Source organism: Sceloporus occidentalis, unplaced genomic scaffold, assembly GCF_023333645.1.
Source record: "Sceloporus occidentalis isolate IW3139 unplaced genomic scaffold, rSceOcc1.0.p SCAF_3, whole genome shotgun sequence".
NCBI classification, from domain to species: domain Eukaryota; kingdom Metazoa; phylum Chordata; class Lepidosauria; order Squamata; family Phrynosomatidae; genus Sceloporus; species Sceloporus occidentalis.
Window position 1 is genome coordinate 141,188,617 of NW_028316983.1, and position 26,902 is coordinate 141,215,518.

Sequence of the window (26,902 nt, forward strand, 5' to 3'; positions counted from 1 at the left end):
TATATCACTCTTCATTTATGTCGCTTGTGTGTTGGAATATTCTCTTTGTTCCTGATTATGTACTGCTTTAGTTAACAAATGTGACGTAAGCGATGCCAACCTCAATAATTGCTGACACAGTCTTAGGCTAATTGAATTTGAAGTCGTGTGGAAAACTGCTTTGCATTACTTTCCATTTTATGTGACTGTCTCTGCTTTCTCTCAATGGCCACCTCAGCCTTGACATCACCGATCGAGTACCAGAGGAACCACAGTGGCCCTGGTGGTGGCAACAGCAACAGTAGCGGCCCAAGCACCTGCACTGGGATCCCCAGTTCCAGCCGTAGCAGACCTTCCCGGATCCCACAGCCGGTCCGACACCATTCCCCAGTCCTGGTCTCCTCTGCAGCCTCAGTCCAAGCAGAGGCAGACAAGATGTCAGGTATGTCCTTTCACAATCCCTCCCTGCCTCCCCACACAAGCACCCTACAGGCTGGCTTCAGCCAGGCAGGCAGGCACCCATCAAATGTACAGCAAAATGGTCCTGAGAGAGAAGCAGAGAAGATCCCCAAGATGAAAGCTTTGGAGAGCCCCCGGAAAGCACCAGGAAGCACTTGTGGCTCAGCAGATGCAGATCAGAGGGACTGCCGGGTTAATTCAGAGGAAATTCGTTCAAGGAGCAGCATAGGATCACTGACACTGGGGAAAGCAAGACCTGGAGCCATCTCACCAGTAAACTCTCCTCCTGCAATGACTTTCCCATCTCCTTTTGGCAAGGAAAGCTTTACACCCAGCAGTCCTCTGCAGAAAGGCTCCTTTTGGAGCTCCATCCCAGCATCCCCTGTCAGCCGCCCTGGCTCCTTCACTTTCCCCGGGGATAGTGACTCCCTCCAGCGCCAGGTCCACCGCCATTCTTCACACAGCAAGGACACAGACCGCATGAGCACATGTTCCTCGGCCAGCGAGCAGTCAGTACACTCCACCCAGAGTAATGGGGTAAGAGCCAGAGCGCTTCTCTCCTGTGAGCTCTTCTAAAACTCTTCCCATGCTCCCTTCTCCTGCGCGTGACCATCAGTCTCCATACTAACTACTGGCTCTCCAGTGCTGCACCGCTGCTCTGAAATAATAACAATCAGTCGCTCCAATCTTTCTATGCAAATCTCAGTAGAAACGTATGTTGTATCTGCTTGTGTATACATAAGACAAAGACTTGCAATATGTATACAGAACACAGAAAAAAAATTCTAACTCTAAATGTGACTTTCACCTCTGTTGAATATTTTTTTAAAAACCTGCTAGTCTGATTTCTACTAACTTGCTCTTGGCTTTCTTCCTCCCTGTCTAACATGAAGGCACAAATTAACCTGCTGTGCGGCGCCACTATGGGGAGCTCTTGTTTACGCATCACCTATATTTCCATTGCAGATTTGTGCAGGGCTTCCTCTTCCTCCTCCATTTACATGCAAGCACACAGTTCATTTTCCCCACTCCAGATGAAGCCTTGAAGAAAATAAGAATTGTCCTGCTGGATCAGACCAAAGGTCCTTTCTGGCCAGCTGGATGCATGAGGAAGCCCACAAAAATGAATTCAGCACTCCAACATCTTACATTCAAATAAACATGGAAGCCCTCTGCTGCTCTTTTTCTTTTTCTAATTTCAATTGAGCTGAAACATTCTGTTGACTTGCTGTCTTTAAAAGATGCATATATCCAGTCAAGGAATCTTCCAGCATAAAAAAAAAAATCCTGAGTACCCTGCTACACACAAATAAAAGACTACTATTATCAAATCTCCATTAAAAAAAAAACAAGCTAAGTACCTTCTCTCTGCTCAGTAAAGTCTCTAAGAGGTTCTGCACAAGGGCACTTGGAAATGCAATTTTTCAGCCCATTCTTCTGTCCAGTACTACAAAGGAAGAGCAGGGCTGTTGGCCAGCAGACTCCACACTTCTCTTTAAGACTTCTGTCTGGAAATGGAACATGACTTTCAAAGAACACCTTAAGATTTTTGGAAACTAAACACTGACCATGGGGACTGTGACTGTCACATGTTGACACTGACGTTAAAATTAATTCCAGACCTTTTCTATGTTTAAATGTGTTGTGCACATTTCCAGCTCCTTTCACAGCTTCTGTACAACTTCAGCTGCACATCACCTAGCCTTCCAAGTCTTTCTTGCCAGCATGCACTACTTGATTGAATTTTTTTAACAATATAGCTCTTTCCTGATTTCTTCTTTCACTTACTCCAGCGTAGCTTTAGGTTAAGAAATACTGCTTTGCATGTCTCTTCTTGTTTCAAGCTTCTTATTTTCATTTGATTTGGCTTTCATGTGCCTATCTAAATAGTTTTCTGAATGTAGAAAATGTCAACTTGGCAGCCAGGGTAAACTTGTTTGAGGCAAATAAGGAATATGTACTGCTAAGTACTGCTTAGGTACTGCTAAGTGTCTAATTCCTTGAAAGTGTCTTCTTCAACTAGAAGGAATTCCTTGTTTGATGCTAAAAAAAAATAGCTGTCCCTGGTTAAGAAGTATGTATATTATACTATGAATATTAGAAGTGCCTTATATTAAAAAATAAAATAAAATAGTACTGAGAATGATTTAGGACAATATTACTCACATAAAAAATAAAAGTACCTCTTAAAATCATATGCATAGTAAAAATTATGTTCTTCATTATTTCCTTGCCCTCCCTTCTCCTTACACTAAATGTGGATACTGTTGAGGTCAATAGGGAGAGAGACATTTGCAATAGCTATGACAACCAGTTTTGGAAAAATATATTATCCTTCAAACTTAGCAATGTAATTCTTACCCATTTAGTTCTTCTGCCAAGAATTATCTTCAAGGAAAGCAAAAAGATATTTCCTCCTATTAAGTAGGTGGACGCATCCTGTCTAGAAGTCATTGTAGCAGAACCTAAGAATTAAATTACCTTCAACCTTAAAATACCAGCTTAAACAAGCAAATTAAATGTTGGGTCCTTGGTCCAGGAATGTAATATACTTTATTCCAAAATGTTCCCTGTCATGACACACCAGTGTGGGACCGGTGCATGCTATCCCAGCGCTGTCCTCATGATGAACACTGTGCAGATGCTGAGTTTCATAAAGGTTGATGAGTTTTGAAAGGATGCTATGAAGTAACTTTACAGCCAATTTGGATGCAACAATCCCAGATAACTAAACCAAGTAAATTAAACCAGGAGTGAATGTTAATCCCACACATATTTCTTCCTTTCTTATTGTATACCAGCATCAGAGAGCTTGGTCTTTTTCAGCTACAGTTCCTTATTACATTGAGAACAGGAACTGACATTAAGCCACACTTCTCTAGTTTGGGTGCAATGAAGGATCATGGTTTAATTTTAAAAGGATTGTTGAGCCCAAGGTAATGTGCAAGAGTAGAAGGAGGGAGGATGGAGTCCAAATACTCAGTCTACCCTTCCCAGTCATTGTTAGGAATTTCAGCTTACAAATTATGAGAACGTCCATGAGATGTGAGAATCTGATTCATTTTGCCCCTCAGGTGTTCAAATTACTAAAAAATACACCTACCTTCACTTACTTTCAACAAATGATGGGTGATGGTATTTTTTAAAACTATTTTTATACATCAAGAAATGAAGATCTACCTTTGGGAGATAGTACCTGTCACACTTCCCCAAATGTCACCTTATGTGACTTCTGTGGACACACAGTCGTTCCTGAAAGTGCAGTGTTGCTTGGGATCACAGTTAATTACATATGTCCAAAACATCCCTAAGTTAACTTTTTCAGGTATAATATAGGAAATCCTCCCATATAGCAATAGCAAGTACATTTATGTACTGCTTACCAGTGAGCTAGCACTCCCTAAGCAATTTACAATGTGTAACCTAATTGCTCTGAACAATCTGGGTACTCATTTTACTGACCTATGAAAGGATGGAAGGCTGAGTGGACCTTGGAGCCCTGCCTGGGATCAAATTCACAATCCTGTGGCTGCAGTACTGGCATTTAACCACTGTGCCACCAGGGAATGTAGAACTATGTAGAGCACATGTAGGACTGTGACGTAGTCCATACATTCATTTGCATATTTTATTCAAACATTTCAAATCACAACAGGCTTTCACTGGAGTCCTCCAGCGATTGAAAACACAGCGGAAAGGTTGTGGGCAACAGTAATTCAGTTTACCACATCCTCCAGAAATACATATGTTTATTCCTAATACATAATATCTCCTTAATTAATCAGCCTAGCTACCTGGTTGCTTGATTTATAGAATTATAGTTTGAGTTTGCTTTGATTTTTTAAAAAAACTCAGTAGTGATATAGATGTGAAAAGAACATTTTGATCTTAGTACAAACCTACTGAAATGGCAGTTCCTGTGTGCTAATTGTTATGGGACAGACCCACCATAAATAGCCCCTTCTACTTGCGTAAATTCTCTCCTTTCCCCCCTTCCCCTTCCTAATTGCTTCATCCACAGAGTGAAAGTAGCAGCAGTAGCAATATCTCCACCATGCTGGTGACACACGATTATACGGCAGTGAAGGAGGATGAGATTAATGTCTACCAAGGAGAAGTTGTGCAAATTCTAGCCAGCAACCAACAGAACATGTTTTTGGTGTTCCGCGCCGCCACTGATCAGTGCCCCGCAGCCGAGGGCTGGATCCCCGGCTATGTCCTGGGGCACACCAGTGCAGTCACCATTGACAACCCTGATGGAACAATGAAGTAAGTACCACAGACAATTTCCTGAAGAGGCTTGTTTTTCTAAAATGTGTCTGTACTCATTCCAGAGTGGTGGGTTGTATTAGTCTGTGGTGGACACATTTGTTGTGATACAAATCTAAGTCCTTCATTTGTTGGGATTTAAATTGATACCTGTCTACTTCAGTGTCTCCTGGTATCTATTTTCTAGAGTGGTTGAGATAGATTCAAACAATCATTCACCATACCCTTTATACCCAACCCATGACCTCTCAGCCCTACTGGGCACCAGGTAGACGTAAGCTAATAGTGGAGTAAATTGATACTGAAGTAGGTAGGCAGCAATTAAGGTATGTTTCAGAAAAGCTGCCATAAAGACTTAAGTCTGGTATTTCTACACTGTAATTCAACTTTGTCCTCCCAAAAAACTTCCATAATCCCTCTTAAGAAGCATACCTGAGAACTGGGATGCATTACAGACCGCCCTAAAGCACCGAAATGGCGCTCCTTTTTGGCCCCTGGAAGTGGCGTGCGAAGCACGAGGCATGCACTCACGGCGTCACTTCCGGTGCGCCATGTCTGGACGCTGTGCGTCCAAGACGTAAAAATGGCAGCGCCCATGTGGATGGGCACTGCCATTTAGGACGCGCTCTGCGCGTGTTGGGAACAGGGCCAGTTAGGAAGGGGCAACCCTTCCTAACCCTAGGACGCGTGGACTGTGTCCTAAATGGCGGTCTGTAACCCGCCTGAGTTTCCTTACCTTTTCTATGCCAAATGGTAACTTCTTTGGGTTGCTACAAGAGGTGGTCTTTCCCACAATTGTTCCTTTCCCTACAAGTAAACATTTGCATTTATAACCAAGTTTCCCTCTGCCTATCTAAGTAGTAGCCAGTTTTTCATTCAACTTGGTGAAGAATTATTTCATCATTTAAAGTTGTGAACATTACTTGAGATTTCAAACTGATTCCAAATTTATCTGTCAGTTGTTGTTGCAAACACATAATAGCCTCTCTGTGTGGTACTAGTTTTTTTTAAAAAAATCCAATAATATCCAAACAATGATACCTTTATGGGGCCAACCAAAATGCATAATTACATGTTGCAAACTTTCAAAGTCACACTGGCTTCTTCATCAGGCAAACAGGAGAAAAAATTGAAGATGTTAGTCACAGGCCTGCATTTTCTGTTTCTGGTCTTAGTTCAGATGGTACAGAGGGCTATCTGCAGGCTGGCACCTCCCCCTTTGGCCTCACAGTCACTGGGAGATTTTCAAAGTGAAGGAAATCTAATGTCCATTTGGAACTCAAAGAAAATATTTCCTTGGAATCCAGCATGTATCCTTCCTTTGTGAAGCCACAGGCTCCTATGTAGGTAGAGAACACTGAATTTCTCAAGAAATCTTCATGTTTTGCATCAGGAAAACTTTAGGTGGTGTAGAGGTAAAGCATGCCAATCCAGTCCCAATATTAGAGGGAAAACTGTTTTACCTTTGTTAGAGGCAGAAACCTCAGATAGCAAGATCCCAGTGTTCCAAGAACAATGTTAGAATAGAATCTTCCTTTCTTACATCACATTTCTATGCAAAAAATGTTTTGTATGTAGGAACATGTGTCACGAGAAGTGTTGGCTTAAATAGTACAGGCTCAGATTTACACTACAAAGAGGACTAGGTGCAAAATAGCTGTTACAGCCTTCCATCCTTTCATAGAATTCATATTCTTCTTATAAAACCTGCCAGGAGAAGTATGAAGCCTTGAAAGTAATTTATGTGATTCATTAGTAAACCCCCTCTTGTTTGAAATGGACTGTTCAGTGTGTTTTTTAAACGTTCCTCCTTGTACATGTTGATTTAAAATATTTTTCCAAGGCATATATCATACACAGGAAATTCCAACTAATTAATGTTCTGTTCTGCCTTCAGGAAGTCGTCATCTTGGCACACAGCACTCCGTCTAAGGAAGAAATCTGAGAAAAAAGATAAAGACGGCAAAAGGGAAGGCAAGTTAGAAAATGGTTACCGTAAATCTCGAGACGGACTTTCCAATAAGGTTTCCGTGAAGGTATGTCTTCCTGACATTGTTTTTTTAAGAATCATCATGTCATGAGAAAAAATTCATCTATATTTTAACAAAAATCTGCCAACAAATATGCAAAACAACAAAATGTTCCCCTTCAGTGGAACTGCTTTTGTACATTACTTAAGGATCTTGTATCAGAAAAAAATAGGGAAACATTCTGTGGCGATAGACTGTGTAGTTAACCAATAGGAAGCATTTCTTATAGAAGAGCAAATGCAGAAACCAATTTCTCAGATGATGCAGTAAAAAAAAGTGTGTTCACTTTTATTCACAGGTTTGCAAAGAATATTATAATCATTTTTCCATGTCCCTGGCACACGCTAATACCTTGGCTTAGAGTTCCGGAGTCATTTTTCAAATTACAAATTAAAATTATGCATGTGGAAGCTTGCAGGAAGCAGTAGCAATCATCGATAAGAGAACAATGGTTAGCAAACTGACTGGTTATTACAGTTTTAGGTTAAAATGTATGTGCTCCAAGTTGGCCAAGCCATCTTTAAATTATATCATATTTCAGGATATCAGAGAAGCAACTTTTGTAACATCCTAATTTATCCTAAAAGTGTTAATATATATTAATGACTCTTCATTTTTAAAACAATACTTTTACCACTCTGGAAAGCACAGTAGTTCATCTAGGAAGAGCTAGTGTATCCTTTTAGGAAGCAGGATTTTGGTGCAACCTGCTATAGCCCTAATATGTATAACAGAAATAGCCATCTTCCTCTCAGCCCATCACCAAGCAAAACTAGACATTTCTAGATTTAAATCAGATTGAATTCAGGGAACAACAAGTCTTTAATATCAAAAATAATATGAATACATATAAAAATAAATAAATAAAAGGGATATAAAGAGAACCATACTTCATTGCCCAATTCCAGATACCCCAAAAGGAAAGGAAAGCTATCAAACAGTATTTATTATCATGAGTATGAATATAGAAATAACAGTTACATGCAGTTTTTTAACAGTATAATAGCTGTATGTTTTATATTTGTTGTAGGTTGGTGGAGAGGGCAGTTTTAAATCCTGTGGTATGATAAGCAGATGTTCTTTATATGCTATAGACCTAATATGTAAAATATATTATTACATTATATTATGCTATCTTGTAAAATTTTCAAGACCTGGCACATCCATACCAAGATTTGTTTAAGTACAACCGGTCCACTGGCATTGTGAATACTTCACTATTTAGTGTCAAATGAAAGGGTCAGCATTTTCCATACCATCTGAAGTGTGGGATGAGATGTGTAGGGACAGAATGACACTGTTATGTTAACTTAGCAGTTTTATAAGGAATCGGCTGGTCAAAGACACTATTCTGGGTTGAGAGATGTTTCCGACAATAATTATTTTAACTGTCTTCTCCCTATGAAAACTCTGGGAAACTTTTCAAAATTCTAATTCTTTTCAACTTCTCATTTTCAGCTTCTCAACCCCAACTACATTTATGATGGTAAGTTCAAATTGTAGTACTATGGAAAATGACATTTTTCATACAGTTTTACGAAAGTAAAGGAAAAAATCATGTATAAATACCTTGAAATAAACCTGATCTTATTCAGCCATCAGATGATAGCATGTGTAGCAATGAAAGCTCTTAGGGGGTTACAGATATAACATTAGTAACTCACTACATAGTATCCCATCATGTCTAATTCAGGGGTAAGGAACATTTGGCCCTTCAGATATTTTGGATTTCAATTTCCAGAAGCTCCAGCCAGAATGGCCAATGTAAAGGTGCTGAAACATCTGAAGGGCCAAATGTGCCACACTACTAGTCTGAATTACTGGGATTGAGAAATGGGACATTTTAATGAGAAAGGGCTATCAGTTGAGATCAAGATCAAGCTGATCTAGCCATATGCATCTTAGTCTGGAAACAGATTATTAGGTTTGTTAGAGGGGCAGTTTCTCCAATAGCATAGTGTTTCTCCTGAAAAAATCTAAGGTTAAGAGGCAAGTGTCAGTAGTTGTATTTGAAAAATACTTTTCTGGCACATACATGGCTCATGTACTTAAAGCTGCTCTGTAATTAATCAGATGAGTAGAATTATGAGAGGATAAAATGGAATGTGTCCTTTCAAATGTAGATAGGAAATGCAGTTCTTAATTATTATTTTTCTTACACAAAACAACGCTCTTAGTTGGAAACTAATCTAGCAGATGTCATGTTCTAGCCTTGTCATCTGCTGTGCTTAGTTGTATAGATTCACTTCATTAGTTTACATATTATTTATATATTTTCCATCAGTTGTCCGTAAACCTAGGTTTAGCACTGTTCAGTTGTCTTGGGATACTGGTTTTCTGCTTGCATAGGGCTTTTTAAAGATGGGCTCACTGTTGTCTCCCACTTGTAGCCCAACTGTTACATTCCATTTTAATACCTCCAGATTTTAACATTTTAGTCTTCCTATGTACATATCTCCTTTAAAAAGGAGTTACATACTCAAGGTAATATAGGGCCGATACAAACAGGCCAAAATAAAGCTGCTTTGCGTCACTTTGGAGGTATGCTGTTTAAATTATGCATGTGCCCTAAGAGGCCAGAAGCAGTGCCAAAGCTGTGGTCCAGTCCTTAGGACTGAGTTGTGGCTTTGGTGTGGCTTCTGACCTCTTAGGACACATGCATCATTTAAACAGCATACCTTCAAAGTGACCCGAAGCAACTTTATTTTGGCCAGTGTGTATGGGACCATATTCAGCATTCTGCTATATGTCTTGTGGCCTCTTCAGATTTTACTATCCTGGTAGGGATTCTCTTACAAAGATACTGGGAGCAGAATTCAGGCTTATGAACTCTCACCTCACCTCTCCTCCCTGTGTGATGAAGTGACTGAACCTTTCAAAGCGAGTTTAATCTGGAAAAGCTATACATTTTTAGGACAGCATAGTTTCCCCATAACTTGTTCTATTTTCTGTCAGTGTGAGAAGAGTGGGGGGAGGAGTGTAGAAACTTATGTGGGCCCCAGGCCCACTCCTAATTTCTCTCTGGAAAGATTTCTGGGGAATGGGGGAATGCACACAAAAGGCACATGCTCTCTTATATTTTTACAAGACATCAGCTCTGCTACTAGAAAGGCAAAATTTAGCCACAAGGGAAGTACCAGACATGGTACAGAGCTAACATAAAAATTGTCCCTTAATTGCATGCATTTGGGGTAATAAACACAAAGTATAATTTTAAGCTTTTAATAGCCATTGTTTTCTTCTCTTCTAGTTCCCCCAGAATTTATAATACCATTAAGTGGGATGACATGTGAGATAGGAGAGACTGTCATTCTTAAATGCAAAGTCTGTGGTCGTCCCAAAGCTTCCATAACTTGGAAAGGTCCTGATCATAACACACTGAGCAATGACAGTCACTACAGCATCTCATACAGGTACTGTGCTTCTTGATGTTGCATGCTTTATACCTGGGGGGGGAGAGGAAGGATATTGTCAGTGACGAAGTTGGCAAGCAAGCATAAAAAATCTTCTGGAGGGATGAGGGATTTGCTCTTTGGTATACAAACATATATGTGAATACACTCACACTCTTGCATACCATATGCATTCCAGGTTTGTTTCTCCCAGTTGAGGAAGAAAAGAAAGGATTCCCAGAATTTTAGATATGTGCATTAAAAAAAAAAAACTATTGAGACAAGTTCAGTTGAAGACAGCAATTGGTTTTTGAGAAAATGTTGGCCAAGATACATAATGGCATGAATGCCAACATAGTGAATAATGGAGAATAAGAAATGCTTACATATTGAATAACCTAAAAGTATGTGTATTGCAGGGGTGGATAACTGTGAGGGCCAGGGGTCAGTTTTCCACTCCCATCCCCCTGTGAGCTCAACCTCCCCCTCTTCCCACATACACACACACAACAAAACTCAAAATGTCTTGTCTTGCTTTCTCAACAGCCCTTCTCAAAATGGTGACAAAGAGCCATTACATCACATTCTGTTGCCTTTTTGAGAGGAGCTGCAGAGGAAGACGGGTGTTTGGGGGAATAGTTCAGGGTTCTGGTGCATTTGTGACATTGGAGTAAAGGTAATTTTTCATATGTTCTACCTGTGTGGGAGGGTTTTCCACATGGTTTAGGGTGATAAATGCCCAAATCACATAATTTTTTAAAAAATTGCAGGGAGGTTGAGAAGCTTTGGGGTACTGGTAGGCGACTTCAGAGGTCAGAAAAGTGGAATAGAGGGGCCACATGCTGCCTACAGGTCACACTGTGTCCTCCCCTGGTATATTGTAATGACGATAGCATACATTTTCATCAACAACAGAGTCGATTTTGATTTCTTTTCTTATGTAATGAGATCTGTCTACTTACATCCTTAGACAGCTTTAAAAAGGCTGTTAAGACGGATCTCTTCCGGCAGGCCTTCCCAGAATAGAGAACCCGGCCTCAGAAAAACATCTGGGAATAAGATACTGCCGTTCCCATTGATTGTTTGCTGAGTGATGTTGTTGACCTTCTGGTCAGTTTTTAACTTGTATGTTTTTTGTTTGTTTGTTTTTAAATTCTGCATTGGATTTAATACTTTTTTAAGGAGGGGAGGGCACCAGGGATTTTGTATGTGCTGTATTTTTAACTTTGTTAGCCGCCCCGATTGTTCTCAGAGGGGCGGGATACAAATAAAATATTATTATTATTATTATTATTATTATTATTATTATTATTATAATCTAAGAAAACTCATGTGTCTAAAGTTTATTGTATTTTACAGTGATTTAGGAGAAGCATCTCTGAAAATCATCGGTGTGACCACAGAAGATGATGGTATCTATACTTGTGTAGCTGCAAATGACATGGGTTCAGTTTCATCTTCAGCCAGTTTGCGAGTTTTAGGTAAGGAGAGAAAAGATAAAATATAGTAATAACTTTTGTCTATTAAATGTTTGGTGTCAAATTATTTTTTACATTGTTTCAGGTCCTGGAAGTGATGGGATCATAGTAACCTGGAAAGATAACTTTGATTCCCTGTACAGTGAAGTGGCTGAGCTTGGCAGGTATGATTCTGTCTACATGTATCTCTGAATACCAGGCAGAGCATGGAAAGGTTATCTTTTTGGACTCCAGGTCCTAAAATTTGCCACTCGTCATGATCATTTCTGAATTTTAGAGAAAAGTGGCATGTCTGTTAATGTGCATACAAAAGTACTATTGCAACATTCATCAAAGCAGATATTGAGAAATTAGATGAAAGATGTGAGTTACAAACCTGAAATTTTAGATGACAGTGTAGAAGGTGAAAAAATGACCTTGTACTAAGTAATATTCAGACCAGTTATGCTAACATTATTTAATGTTATCTCTTAACATTATCTCTTAATCTTGAAAACTTTACCCTTGGAAATGGAACCATTCCATTTTGAATGTTCCATTTCTGAGGTATTTACATTAGTATATACCTCAGAAATGGAGCATTCAAAATGGAATGGTTCTATTTCCAGGGGTAAAGATTGCAAGATTTGATGTGAATATATATGTCTGTAGGAGTGAACTATTGGCTCCTTATCTCTCTCAGGTATACTTGTCTTGCAGAGCTGACTCTTTCCTTTTCAAATCTTGCTTTCCAGGGGCAGGTTTTCTGTCATTAAGAGATGTGATCAAAAGGGGACCAAGCGAGAAGTGGCCGCTAAGTTTGTAAATAAGAAACTGATGAAACGAGATCAGGTCACTCACGAACTCGGAATTATGCAGAATCTCCAACACCCTCAGCTTGTCGGCCTTCTTGATACCTTTGAGACTTCCACCAGTTACATCTTGGTGTTAGAGATGTATGTGAGCTCTAAGTTGAATAATTCAGATTCTCTGCTTTTTTCTCCATAATTTTAATTTTCAGTCTGTGGACCATGTCTGGTTGACCTAAAGTGTGTAGAAGTTCTGGATAGTACTGTGAAAGCACCCTGCCGAGGAGACAACATTTTGTGCCTGCTAGTGAGCCCCTAACAGACACACTGAGTCCAGATTTATATAAAATGCATAAATGAACTGACTCTCTATTAAGATAGTTATTATTCTACTAAAGCATTACTCTAATAATTAAATAATTTAAAATAAAATAAACAAAACATTACTCCAATAAAGCATATTTCTCCGTTGGCTTAAGAAGTCTGGCATTTCTGATTTTAAGCAAAAGATGAATGAATTCACAATATTTAGTATTCCTTACATAGAACAAGAAAATATAAAGTGTACATAGCTGCACTTGTAATTCATATGTTCACCATGAGCCAGAGAAAAGATGTATGTATCATTGTCGGTATGGCCCTGTAAGATAAAAAAAATCACAAGCACAAATGCTTCCAAAGCCAACACTGAAGCTCTGGTTTTTGCTCATTCAGTTCTAGCCTTTATTGTCATCGCTAAAATAAAAAGGGGGGGGGGGGCCAAAGAAAACCTTGTCCATATTTCTGTCATTCTGGAGATTTAGATGCAGATTCTATTTAGAACGAGATGGTACTGTCCTGAATAACAGTAGTACTAAAAAAGCTTTTACATGACATCAGCCACCTTGAATCCCATGACGGGAGAAAGGCTGGATGTAAATTAAATGAATAAATGTGATTGTTAATCCAACTAAGGTTGGTCAGTGGGAACTTGCTAAGTCAACTGTTATCTAACTTCCATTGATTTAGTAGGTTTACTGTAGTTGGGACTATTGGATTTAGGCCATTAGGTCCACAGATTTGGATAAACTGAGGCCTCAAACAGAGCAGAGGACAGCCACATTTGTGCCAATTGCATTGGGGCCGCTGCCGCAGTCCTGAACCAGGCTGATGGAAGGAACAGATCCAATCTGCTGCTTCTTGGCCTGGTTCTTCCTTGATAGTGCAGTGACAGCACAGCTTCTGACTGCATTTGGGGCATGCATCATCTGAATGTTACGCCCTGAATGCGGCCAGAATCCCCATCATTTGGCCTGTGTGTTTCAAGCCTGAATCCAGTGAGAAGATAGGGTATCCTATCACTTCTATATATGCAGTCACTTTTTTTAAAGTTAGGTAATGTTACTTATGGCTTGTATTTTATTTGGAATGCTTATGGAGTGTAACTGGAAACTGTAATGAGCTTTCACATTCCAGTCTTGTTCCTCCACTCTTCTGAGGGAAGGAACAATGTGTGGGTTGCCCAGCAAACTTTACCATTGGTACTGTGCAACATGTCTTAGGCCAATGCTACTAAAAGCGTTATCAAGGAAATAATTTAGCTTGCTCTGGTTAGGAGGAGCAAGCAACATAAGCATTTTGTCTAGATTAAGACTGAGAATAGGCCCCATTGCTTGTTACTTACGCGAAGGGGCATCATGCCAGCACTGGGAAGCAGACCGTGCCCTTTCTCATGCCATCAGGCATGCCTCGAGATAGCCACATATTACTATGGCTGCTTGCAGTAAAGCAGCCTACATTTGAGCCATTATGGACCTGCTCCTCAGTATGATTCTTCACAGGTATAATGTAGCAAGAGGGCTGACTGAGCTATAGCTTCTCAAGAGTAACAGATACTGCTTTATTAAGCTGTCTTATTAGTAGTTGAATTAGAGAGATGTTGATTGCCCCCCCCCCCAAAAAAAATACTAGAATGTGTTCTTTTTCCTCTGAAGTATGGACAGTTGGGTTTGTGCTTAACCTGATACTTCTGTTATCATTAGGGCTAACCAAGGTCGACTTCTGGACTACATCGTGCAGTGGGGAAATCTCACTGAAGGAAAGATCAAGCTGTACCTGGGCGAGATTCTGGAAGCTGTGCAATATCTTCATAATTGCAGAATAGTGCACTTGGACCTAAAGGTGAACTGAATAACCATTTATTCTTCCCTAGATGCTTTCAGTCCTAATCCCTGATACTAGCACAGGCATTAGAGTGTTAAGGAAATTCCAACTTGCAGATAACTTGTTTTATGCATGGAAATGAAAAGTATGTTAGTTCTGCCCCATCCCTTTACTGTTCTGAGACTGCACTTGCTGTGAGACGGGCTGTGTGAATAGAGCATATTTCTGAATGACAGCCAAGGTTCAACCATACATCCAGATGAAAGATCAAACTAGAATCTTTACAGGCACACACATTTTAGGCTCTTTCTATGCATCCCCATATATTTGTTTCTCTTTCTATATTCCATATCTTGATGTTTAAAATTGCTAAAATTATTAGGACACTTCATTTTCCTATGCAGTAGTGATCCAGTGTAAAAGTTCTCTAGTGGACAATACTGGATATTTAGAGGAAATGGGATTTGAACTTCTAAGTCCCAGTAGCTTTTTTTTTCCCAAGCAGAAGCCAGTGGAGCAGTTTAGATTAGGGGCATGGAAGAGAAGGGCGAGCAATGTGTGACCTTCCAAATATTGCTGGACTGCAGCTTTAGCAAGCATATCCCGTGGGGAGGAATGATGGGAGTTGGAATCCAACAAGAACTAGAAGGGTGCATTTTGCCCACCTTTTTCTTGGTACCTGTGCCAGTTTCACAAGGCAAATCTGCCTCACCCACCAAAAGCTGTTGTTAGCTGTAAGAGAGAGGAGAATACCATCTACCACATTTTCCCTGTAATTTCTTCCTTGAACATTTAGTAGCTTCAAGAGGAGCAAGTTTGATCTGATCCATAGCACAGTGGGACATATCTGGACTTCCTCTTGTCCAGTGTTGAGGCCCCATTCCAAATACAGAGAGACATACAGCTGCTTAACAAAAAAAAAAAAGATGATGGGAGATGCACTCAGTTATCTCTTAATTAAGGATGCACTTGTCTCATTTCTAAAACATTACAATCCATGGTTCTGAAGAAGTGGAGCATAATCTCTGAAAATTCACCCTATAACGTATTTGCTACTCTAAAAGGTGCCGTAGAATTGCAGGTGCTGCAGAATTACAGATACAATTTAACACAGTTTCCCTTTGAAAACTGTTCTGTTGTGCTATGTGTTAAGATTTTTTAGAATTTTTTTAGTTGGCAGTATATACAAATGCTGATTTTCTTCTGTTTGGTGTCTGCTGGATGATTGTGAAACTCTCCCTCCTCTGTTTCCAGCCTGAAAACATTCTGGTGGATAAGAGCTTGGCCAAAGCGACAATCAGACTGGCTGACTTTGGAGATGCTGTCCAGCTCAACACCACCTATTACATCCACCAGTTACTTGGGAACCCAGAGTTTGCAGCTCCTGAAATTATCCTTGGAAATCCCGTCTCCCTGACCTCAGATGTGTGGAGCATTGGAGTGCTCACATATGTCCTCCTTAGTGGCGTGTCTCCTTTCCTGGATGAAAGTGTAGAGGAAACCTGCCTGAACATTTGTCGCTTAGACTTTAGCTTCCCAGATGACTACTTCAAAGGAGTAAGCCAGAAGGCCAAAGATTTTGTATGTTTCCTATTGCAGGATGACCCAGCCAAGCGTCCTTCTGCTGCACTGGCCCTCCAGGAGCAATGGCTGCAGCCCGGCAGTGCCAAAAGTGCTGACAGCATTGACATAGCCAGACTGACTTCATTCATTGAGCGGCGAAAACACCAGAACGATGTTCGACCCATTCGTAGCATTAAAAACTTCTTACAGAGCAGGCTCTTGCCAAAAGTTTAACTTATCTTTGATGTTCTCTCTCATTCTCTTTCACCTGTCAGTTAAACTGAGGAAGAAGCTCTCCTGCCAATCAGCTGTTGACTTGAATTTGGGGGTGAAGAAAAAACAAACAAAAGCCAATCAGCTGCTAGCATGTTCATCGTGTGGAAATGCATTCCAAGTAAATCTACACACGGTTGTACTTGGGACTAGCAGTGCAAAACTATGTTGGGGTGGAGGACTACAATGTTGTACTCTGCATAATGAAGAACTTTACACTTACAACAGTATTTTATTCAGGTTTCTGCAAAAAAAAAAAAAAACTTTTTTAAATACGTCAAACCAGAATTGAAATTTTGCAAATGATCTTAACTAGCATTTTCAAGATTTTAGACAAAGGAAATACGCCTATGTTCAAAGCACTGGTATTAAGAGACAAGATACAGACACTGACATGTAAAGATAATGGAACAAAATGGCTGCCCATGGAGATGGTGTCCATTTTGGACCATCTTATTTTTATTTTATTTTATTTTATTGGACTTGGACATAGAGCTTTCCAGTTGCCTCGCCTGTGTTTATCTTGCATAGCAGTGCACTGAGATCGGACTCTGCTTATAAGTGCATCCAACCTCAAGATTTTTGCATACAAATAGAATGAACCATTTTGCTCTGATAAAATGTAGGCCTTACTTGTAAATAGACGGTTACCCTGCCTTCAGTCTGTGTCTCTTTAATTTTCCTCCCTACTCCCTTCTTCCTTTTCCTTCCTCCTAAATGGTGGTATTCCACTGTGCGGGTCTTTAGTTCAGGTCAGCTTTGGTTTGACCTATCAGAAAAGAACTGCTGGGTTTGGTATCCAATAGGCCAACCTTTATTGTCAGGCAGTATACAGCAGAAGAAAATACTGTAAATGCACTCACTTTGGGATTTTGTTTTGTTTTTGTTTTATTTCATATCATGTGCAATGTCGTGGCTTTAACATTTTATGCAACTATTTATGAGGACCTCTGTTGTAACTGTAATAAATATATAGAAAAAAAAAGCACATTCATAGTATGGTGAGCTTTATGACTTCATTTGTGTTTGAAATTTCCAGGGGTGGGTAGGGGAGAGGGTGGGTTTATCACTGTGTCATTAAACTAGTTGAACTTGAGCCTTAGCTTGGGATTTAGTTCAAAAGTCGAGCTGATTTTAAGGCTGTAAAATTATTTTCATCTCCTGAAATGCAAACTGGATTTAAAAAAAATAGAGTGAGGTTTTTTCAAGAAGTGTGTTTGTTTCGGTTGTTGTTGTTGTTATTAAAGATGCCAAAGTATTATTTTTCCCCCCAAATCAATCTCTACTTTTTAGAATTTTCAAATTTGTCTGTTGTTTTCTGTACAATAAGTGAATGGATTTTGTGCTCTTTAAAGAAAATACAGTCAAGCAGTAATGGTCAGAAATAAGACCAGAATTTGACATACAATAACTGTCTCTTGTTTTTTTAAAAAATGGTTTATAAATCTTTTAAAATATGTGGAATATTAAGATACCGAAGGTTTTCTGTGCATTGGCAAGCTGACATGGATGTTTAGTCATCCATGTTTCTCTTCATGTGTAATGCCTGTTGAAAAAAACCAAGCCTGCATCCCATACAAAGTAGACATGGCAGTCTGTCTTAAACCATGATCTGGCTTGGGTTTTAATTTTACTATTTGCAGCTTCTGTTGTAATCTATTTATTTCTCCTTTGTGTTTGTTTTTTGTAAAGTTGTACAGAAACTTTTTAAACAAGAATTAAAATCAAAACTGGATGGATGTGTATTCATACCAACCATAACTTTTTTTTTTGCTTGTGAATTACAATTTCATTTCTTATTTTAGTTGGAAATTTTGCTTTATTTTGCATGTATATTTCTTTGTACAGTGATGTTGTGTGTTTACACAGTATGATGTGATGTAAATAATTTATTTTGCCATCAGTTATTTTAAAAAAATTAAAACATATTTAACAGATGTGCCTGATTTTTTTTTATTGGAGATCCAAGATTGGTTTACTTCTTTGATTTCACTCTAGGAGATTATAATTAGAATTGTGTTAAATGTTAAAACAAAAAGAGGTGGTAATTCATGAATTTCTTTTCCATTTTCATTAGATGTGTCTGCCAAATAAAGAAAGCAGATCTTAACACTCATTCAGACGTTGTCCATTATAACCTGCTTGCCATTAACACATAGCACTGTGAGGCAATAGTTGCTGGAAAATATTGTCAGTTTATCAAGAAGACCTGAAGAAGAAGAATTATATCGAATTTAAGCACTGGTTGATATAATTGTGCGTGATCTGTGGTCTGTTTTGTTCTGCAGTTGAACCTGCAGTAATGTTACTTCCCAGGGATGCTCACCTGGTACTTACTTTGCTGCTGTTTAGTTCTTCCCAAATGGCTTTCTCATTTTTGACTGCAGGCCTTTAAATATCATTTAGGACTCTTAAGATCTGGGGACTGTCCTCCATTTCTAAACAGTTCACATAGCAGAGTGACACGCATGTATAGCATCTGTGTACGCAGTACATTATGTCCCATACTTGATTCCTAGGAGTCAATTCTGGTTGCTCTTCATGCAGTCCTTTTAAGTAGGAATGGGTTTAACAAGATTTGCTTTTCATTGGCAGATCAACATAAATATGCTGTGCATAATTTAGAAATAAATCTGGTAGCTGCAAGGATTTGTGACAATGAAGCCTCCAGTACAGTTTAGCTGAGTTGGTAAAATGGTGTAGAATATTGCAACTGCTCAGGAATCAAAGCCATCAGTGACAAAATATACTTTATATCGAAATAAACTGCAAGTCTGGCTGGAATTAAAACCTCCACCAGGTCCTATGGAAAGGCTAGCTTCACATGGCAAGTGAAAGAATTTAAAACTAACTGGAAAGAGATGGAAATAGGATGAAAAGCAGATGAGCAAAAGAAAGGGACAGACTGAGCAAGTGCAGGATACAGGAGTTTCAGAAGTGTGATCAAGAGAGAGAGAGAAGTGTAAGACCACTGTAGGAATGTTAAAGTTGCATAAAAGAGAGGGCATAGGCTGTGGAATATTATATTTTTTCAGAGTGATTTGAATTATAAAGCCAAACAAATGGCTGTGGGATTCAACTCTAATTTAGTCATGTATCCCTTGCTTTAGAGACTGACCATCCAATGTTATGTCATGTTTCTTGGAGAACAAAATTATAACATGGTTGTACGTTAATATTACAGTGACATTGGTTACAAACAAAAATGGATTTGTCTGGATTGAACTATGCAGGAAGATTTAACACACTCTGGAACACTGAGAATGCAGCCTGACAAAATGGAAAGACTTCCTATAAACTGCATATGTCTTATAATTAACATTGTAGCAAGGGCCTGGTATAACATTTTGAATGAATAGCTGGTCAAGAAGATAAATTAATAATTAATTTAATAATTTGTTTTATTTATATACCGCTATTCCAAAGATCATAGCGGTGAACAGCAAGTAAGCTAATTAGCAAGTAAGCTAATTTGCCCCCAACAGTCTGGGTACTCATTTTAGCGACCTCGAAAGGATGCAAGCCTGAGTCGAGCTTGGGCCCTTTTGCTGGTCTTGAACTTGGAACCTTGTGGTTTCGAGTGAATGGCTGCAGTACAGGCATTTAACCACTGCGCCAAGGAAAAAGTAGACAGGATTATCCATGTCCTTCAGTTTTTAATTTCCTAATATCTGAAAAAATTCACTGGAAATGGGATTTGGGGAATGAATACTCATGATGATTTATTGCCTATTTTGTTCCAATGGAAGGTGTATATCATTAAAAAGTTTTTGGAGCGATGCTGGAGTTGAAAGGAAATACACAGAAAAAAATACTTGTAGGGAAGAGAGAGAATGAAATTCAAGAGACTGAAATTGGTTCTTAGTTTCAAGTCTCTTATTTGACAAAGCTGAATGAGCAGACTGAATAAAGAATTAAATATGTCTTCCTACACCTGAAACTATCTTTGGGCTATCCTATATCATTCACTTCCATCAATCAAAATGCACCAAAATTCATTCAGGTCCAAATTTTCATTTTTCTGCAACATATTTTAACTCAGGTTGAATAAGAAACTGAAAATGAGGACTGGATTTAATATTTGCATGAAATGCACCCTTTTGATGAATGATCCCAAATTGGAAATAAAGGGAGTTCTCAGATTCTCACAGTTTTATGTTTCTATCAAATTCAAATTGATGCAGAAAAGTTTTTAACATTTTGAAACTTTTTTTATTATTATTATTATCTATTTTTATGGAGTACATCATGCCAACAAACATCAAAACCACAGAACGGAACAACGAAGCAAACAAACATAATATCAACAACAACAAATTACCAAATTCCCATACCATGCAACAACTTTCCTATCCTAAAACACATGTAACATATAACGAACCTTCCTATTGCCTGAATTCTTCTTGTTCTTGTTCAAGAATGTAACTGTTTCATCTATTTTCATAACTTAACGTTAACTTTACACTTATATTGTTCTTATTCAAATAAATAACACACAATGTAATTGCTATACATAGCTCAAGTATTAATCACTTATAGCTTTGTTTTAATACATTATCTATACCTTCTTTTGGCTAAGATTGTGTGAGTAAAGTTCTTGCTCTTCTCCTCTTGTTTCGTTTTGATATTATTTCTCTTGCTATAATTCTCTTAAACCTTAATATTTACAGCATTCTATTTGCCGCATTTTATCCCACACAAATTTGAGTATTTCTTTTTGCCACACTTGTAGTGGCTTTAAGTTGTGTAAAATTGGTAGGGATTGAAAAAGAAACATAACTTTGGGGAGCACTGCCATTTGTATGACTGCAATCTTGCCCAGGAAAGAGAGTTTAGTTTTACTCCAACGTTCTAGATCCTTTCTTATCTCTTTCCATAGGGATTCATAATTATTATGGAATAGGTCAGAGTTTTTGTTTGTAAGAGTGATACCCAGATATCTTACTTTATTAACAATCTTAAAGCCACTATTTTGTTCTATTTGTATTTGCTCCTTTTTGTCCATATTTTTAGTTAATATTGTAGTCTTATCTCTGTTAATTTTCAAGCCAGTGGCTTCTTCACATTCTTTTAATATTTCTATTAAGGGAGGGATACTATTATTTGGATTTCTTAAACTGAACACAATATCGTCCGCAAAGGCTCTAAGTTTGAATTCCCACTTTCTAATCTTAATACCTTGTATTTTAGTTTCCAATCTCACCCTATTATTTAATACCTCTAACACTAAAATGAAAAGTAATGGAGACAGCGGACAACCTTGTCTTGTCCCTTTTGTTATTGAAAATTCCTTTGTTTTTGCTCCATTTACAATCACCCTTGCTTTTTGCTCAGTATAAATTGCTTTTATCCACTCCAAAAAGTTTGGACCTACATCTACCTTTTCTAACACCTCAAATAAAGTATACCAACTTAAGTTGTCAAAAGCCTTTTCCAAGTCCATGAAGATCAATGCCAGTTTTTCTTCATTATGTTTTTCAAAATATTCAGTTGTGTTAATGACTACTCTTATGTTGTCTCGAAGTTGTCTCTTTGGCAGAAAGCCTGCTTGATCTTCGTTGATCCATTCTCTAAGTACCTTTTTAAGCCTTTCTGCCAATATTGCACTAAACAGTTTGTAGTCCACATTGAGTAATGAGATTGGTCTATAGTTCTTCATATCTACAGCTTCTTTGTTTTCCTTCAGTATCAAAATGATGTTGGCATGTCTCCATGTTTCTGGAAAGTTGTTACCTTTTATGGCATTAAATGTTTGTTTCAAAGGTAACAAGAGTTGCTCTTCAAAAACTTTAAAGTATTCAGCAGTGAAGCCATCTGGACCTGGTGCTTTATCATTCCCACATTTCCTTATGGCCTCTGATATTTCTGCTGCTGTGATTGGCCCGTTTAATTTCTCTCGTTGTTCCTTCAAAAATGGTGTTATCTCCGCTTTGTTAATAAATTCTATAATTTTCTGTTTGGGTATGTAGTTTCCTTTGTATAGCTTAGCAAAGTAATTATGGAACAAATTTTTGATGGTGTTCTGGTTGTTAGTCACCGTCAAATCTCTATCTTTTATTTCTGTTATGTAGTTCCTTTCTCTTTGTTTTCTTAATTGATATGACAACCATCTGCCTGGCTTATTTCCCTGTTCGAAGTATCTTAGTTTGAGGGATTTCAATTTCCTTTGCATTTCCGCTGTTTCCTCTACTTCAATCTGCTTTTTAAGTATTTTTATTTCATTTAGAATCTTCTTGTTTGTGGTATCTTTTCCTAGTTCTTTTTCTTTATCTCTTAAATTGTTGTGAATTGTGTTCATTTTGATTTTTTTCTCTTTTTGAATTCTGAAATTTTGTTGAATGAAAAAGCCCCGCACAACCGCTTTCGAGGCTTCCCAGACTGTTGTAATGCCTATATCCTCCTTTAAGTTTTCTTTAAAGTATAGATGTATTGTTTCTTTTCCTTGTTTGATTAAATCTTCTTTTTGTAACAGATGATTGCATAATTTCCAAGAATATTCACTGTATCCTATTTTCTTTATTAAGGTTATTGGGTTGTGATCTGATATTAATCTTACCTCACAATCCATGAAATGCACCCTTTTGATGAATGATCCCAAATTGGAAATAAAGGGAGTTCTCAGATTCTCACAGTTTTATGTTTCTATCAAATTCAAATTGATGCAGAAAAGTTTTTAACATTTTGAAACTTTAATTTTGCACTCCTTAGACTCATAAAGACAACTGCGAGACCAAGGCCCAACTCTGACGAGAAAAGTGGAATCAAGATGTCTACATAAATCACAAATATATTTGTATCATATCCTTGTTGTCTGCAGTATTTATATCAGTTATTCTGCTGGTGCCCATTGTGGAAAAGTCCAAGGAGATGCATAGGACACTAAACAATCACAAAGACATGAATTAATGGAAATTTGAAATCTTACCAAGGCCGTTGTTGCTCTCTTCCAGACAAGGACTAGAAATTCAGTTTTTGGAAAATCACAAATGAAATCCTCCTCCAGAATGCCACATCTACAGCCAATACCATATTGTACAAGCTCTTTTTCTTTTGCATTTCTTAAGGAAGTGCCGTATCTATGCATCTTATATATGTTCCTGGTCCTCAATGAGATCGGGGCAGGAATGTTTTCAAAATGAAGGGTTTTTATTTAATGTACTTTTTCATGTGAACACTGTTTACTATGTCAGCATACTCCTTCAATCGTCTCAACCAAAAAGCTTGTTGCTGTTCATGGAAGTGCAACTTTTTACTTGTGTATGTAGACATATATATTAGACTATCCCACACAAAACTTAGAAAGAGACAACTTTCTTCCCAGGCATTAATCTGAGCTTTTGTGGTTTATGTCTGGAGAAGTGTGTGCACAAGCTATGAAACATTTTTGAGAAGCTTATCGGAAATGTTAACAGGAAGCCTAGCCTCCTTGCTGGGTTGGTCTATAAAGATTAGCCATTTCGGAAAAAGATGACTTTGTTATAACGAAACAACTAAAGGGGAAATAAACATAGTTGTATCCTGCAAGATCTTTTGCACAAAGTCCAAACTTAAAAGCAGCTCAAAAATTTCACAAGATAACTGGATAAGGAGAAAAATTAAAGATCAAGGAGATGATAAAACTGAAAAGGTCCAAAGCTCCATTGAAAGAAATGAGTTTTTGAAGCTGAAACAGGGAAGAAAGGGAGAGCGAGAGGGGTGTTTTTAAAGTACTGAAGATGATTGGATATAAATATGTTTAAATTTGGAGTTCTCCATAGTTCTTTGGGCACACCACTGCAGAGAGGAATATTAGTTTTGATTCTATTGATAAGTATGCAGTTTAATTTTTGTACATGAGTGTTTAGTAATCACTGAAATATGTTTGTTTTTTTCTCCAAATACAAAGCCCACTGATTATCATTCAACAAGCTGCTCTGATAGCCTTTAGGGCTGTAGTGGTTTAAGAAATACCTGCTACTCTCCTGGGTACCATCACAGTATTTGACAACAGTATGTTTATCATACATTACCATTCTAACAACCATTATTAAAATGTTGATAGCCATATTAGTACTGGGAGTTGCCAGGGCTTTTTATATTGTAATAATACTGTGCGAGGTGTTTGGTGTGTTGAGCTACATTAACATTTTGCTGCTGGGAAACCATTTTTATTGAGTCACTGATGGCTAATTTATAGTTTCAGCAGAATCAAGAGATAGAGTTTTTCTTTCATGAGGAACATAGAAGGTTCTATGATTCAATAACAGCCCCTTAAACCCCCTCCACACACACACACACACACACACACACACATATACAGAAAACTAACATGTCACAAAGAAATCTTTGCCTGTAACCTTTTGGCGTTGTCTTGCCTGCTGGAAATGGAAGTGAATTCTGAGTTGCTAAGTTTGATGAGTTGCTTTTGGCTTCACATTTAATTGCTTTCATTATGTCTGTTATATTTTGCCTTTTGAGAGAGCCATGTAGGAAAAATGGATTGTAGATTTAGATTACCAGTCAGTTCTGTAATATATTTGCATTAGCCCTTGATGACAGGTCTCTCACATTTAAATGGTTGTTTGTTTTGATTCTACAGATAGAAATGAACATAGGGCAAACAATGGCTATATTGTTCGGTGCAGAAGTCACGTTGAAATAGATCTTGGGCTGACACTCTGTGGCTAATTTGCTTCTTGTAGTCACATGCATGTACATGTAATAATGTACTGTTTCATTGTGGGTGCCTATCACAGGGAACATTACCTTGCACAAGGACAGGTTGCTTACAGGTAACTGGTTCTTTGAGTGATCATCTGCACAAGTGGATTTTCATGCCTGTGCAGGGACTCAATTGGTATGTTGCAGAGCTGGGTAGCTTGGTGGGAATCCTGCTCCCTACCATCTATGATGCATGTCCAAGCTCAGCAAGGTACTCCCCTTACTTTCAGACTCTGCCAAGGAATAAACAGGGACTTGAACCAGAGGGTAGGCTGGATGGGTTGTGTGATGGTACAGATGACTACTCAGTTACTGTTAAGCAACCTATCCCTCTTTGTGATCTCTATGCCTCACACAAATGGGTGACTATGAAGCTTACCACAGGAGGTGGGTCCGGTCACTGGAGAATTGAGAAAGCACAGCACAACCAAATAGGGCAGTGATGGCGATCCTATGGCACATGTGCCATCGTCCCAGCACAGAGTTTGCCGAAGTTTGTTACTAGAAAGCCAGAGGGACATGGCACTTTGAAATAAATAAGTGGGTTTTGGGTTGCAGTTTGGGCACTCAGCCTCTAAAAGGTTCACCATCACTGAAATAGGGCATTCATCCTAGCACTGCAGTCTGTTCTGTAGTGCTGAATAAATGTAGAGTTATGACTGCATTGCAGCTTTACAGAGATTGGGTACTCCCCACAGCAAAGCTGCAGAGAAAGCCCTAGTCCCAATAGTGCCCCTTAAGCCTCTCAGGAATGGGCTGCTTGAGAATCTCATAGGAGACTCATATAGTCTATACCACCCACTTGGATATTCATTGAGAGGATACTTACTATACCATTTTGGATCCACCACAACAGACAGTAGCTGCATGCTGAAAGAAGAAGGCTAATGGCTGATGTGTACAGATAGTGGAGTGGCCTATCCAAAGGTACTGGCAGCGGCAGATAAAAGGTAGGTGGTATAATGTCTTGATTTAAATGGAAGAGAGAGACCACCTTAGAGAGGAAAGTGATGTCCAGACAGAACAATCTTGTCACAGTGAAAGGAACAAAAAGGTTCATCGCATGAAAGAGCTGCAAGCTCGTTCACCCATCTTGTAGAAGTGATGCAGCAAAAAAGACAGGTAAGGAGACATTTTCTTATAGATAGAAGAGGCTAAAAGGGCTTGTGATCAACTGTGATAGGACAAAAGACAGAGACCAGAGTGGAGCTGGATGCAAAATGTATGTTAGGCCCATGAGTAACCTCTTGACTACTGGGTCTGGGGAAAGAGTAGTTGAGGACAGAGGCATTGGCTGATGAGCTACAACTGCAGCCAAATATAGGTGCGGCACAGACCACCCAAATGTGCCATACTCTCGGCGATAGTATGGTTAGGGACTGTGCAGCAGCCGCACAGACTTGGAGCCTGAGATCAAATTAGGCTCAAAAGGAGAAAGGATGGATGTAGTGGTGTCCAGATAAAGCAGTGAAAGCTGAGATCTAGAGAAACCAGAAGATTACTTCAAGGCAGTTGGCTGGAAACAGTGCAGTTTGTAAGGATGCCACTGTTGAAATGAGGACTGATGACAAGGGATGTGTGAAACTCTCAGTGGTGATTTGGACCTAGAGAAGAATACTAATGAACAATGTTTCCATGAAGATATGAATGACTGTTGCTGCTGATGTTGCATGCCAAATCCCATCTTTGCTTTCTGTCTAACTTCAAAGAGTTGATCTATGGCATCATTGGGCATGCAGGTGAACCCCTCTCCATGAAAGGAAAATCTTCAATGTGAAGCCTGCTATCTTGCGACAACCCAGCATAACACAGCCATGTATAACAATGGA

At 38.7% G+C, this 26,902-nt stretch overlaps 1 protein-coding gene across 2 annotated transcripts in view; it reads left to right on the forward strand.

The window, feature by feature from the left end:
- TRIO (trio Rho guanine nucleotide exchange factor) overlaps window positions 1-18,310 on the forward strand; it is a 289,861-nt gene extending 271,551 nt beyond the window's left edge. For both annotated transcript variants that reach the window (XM_089516462.1, XM_089516461.1), the window contains exons 48-57: window positions 218-975; window positions 4,460-4,707; window positions 6,605-6,743; window positions 8,196-8,223; window positions 9,988-10,150; window positions 11,489-11,610; window positions 11,693-11,771; window positions 12,342-12,542; window positions 14,417-14,555; window positions 15,792-18,310. In XM_089516462.1, the coding sequence (XP_089372588.1) occupies window positions 218-975; window positions 4,460-4,707; window positions 6,605-6,743; window positions 8,196-8,223; window positions 9,988-10,150; window positions 11,489-11,610; window positions 11,693-11,771; window positions 12,342-12,542; window positions 14,417-14,555; window positions 15,792-16,334 (2,420 nt within the window). In that variant the 3' untranslated portion in view covers window positions 16,335-18,310. The remainder of the gene's footprint in view (window positions 1-217; window positions 976-4,459; window positions 4,708-6,604; window positions 6,744-8,195; window positions 8,224-9,987; window positions 10,151-11,488; window positions 11,611-11,692; window positions 11,772-12,341; window positions 12,543-14,416; window positions 14,556-15,791) is intronic.
- Window positions 18,311-26,902: the final 8,592 nt, after the last annotated feature.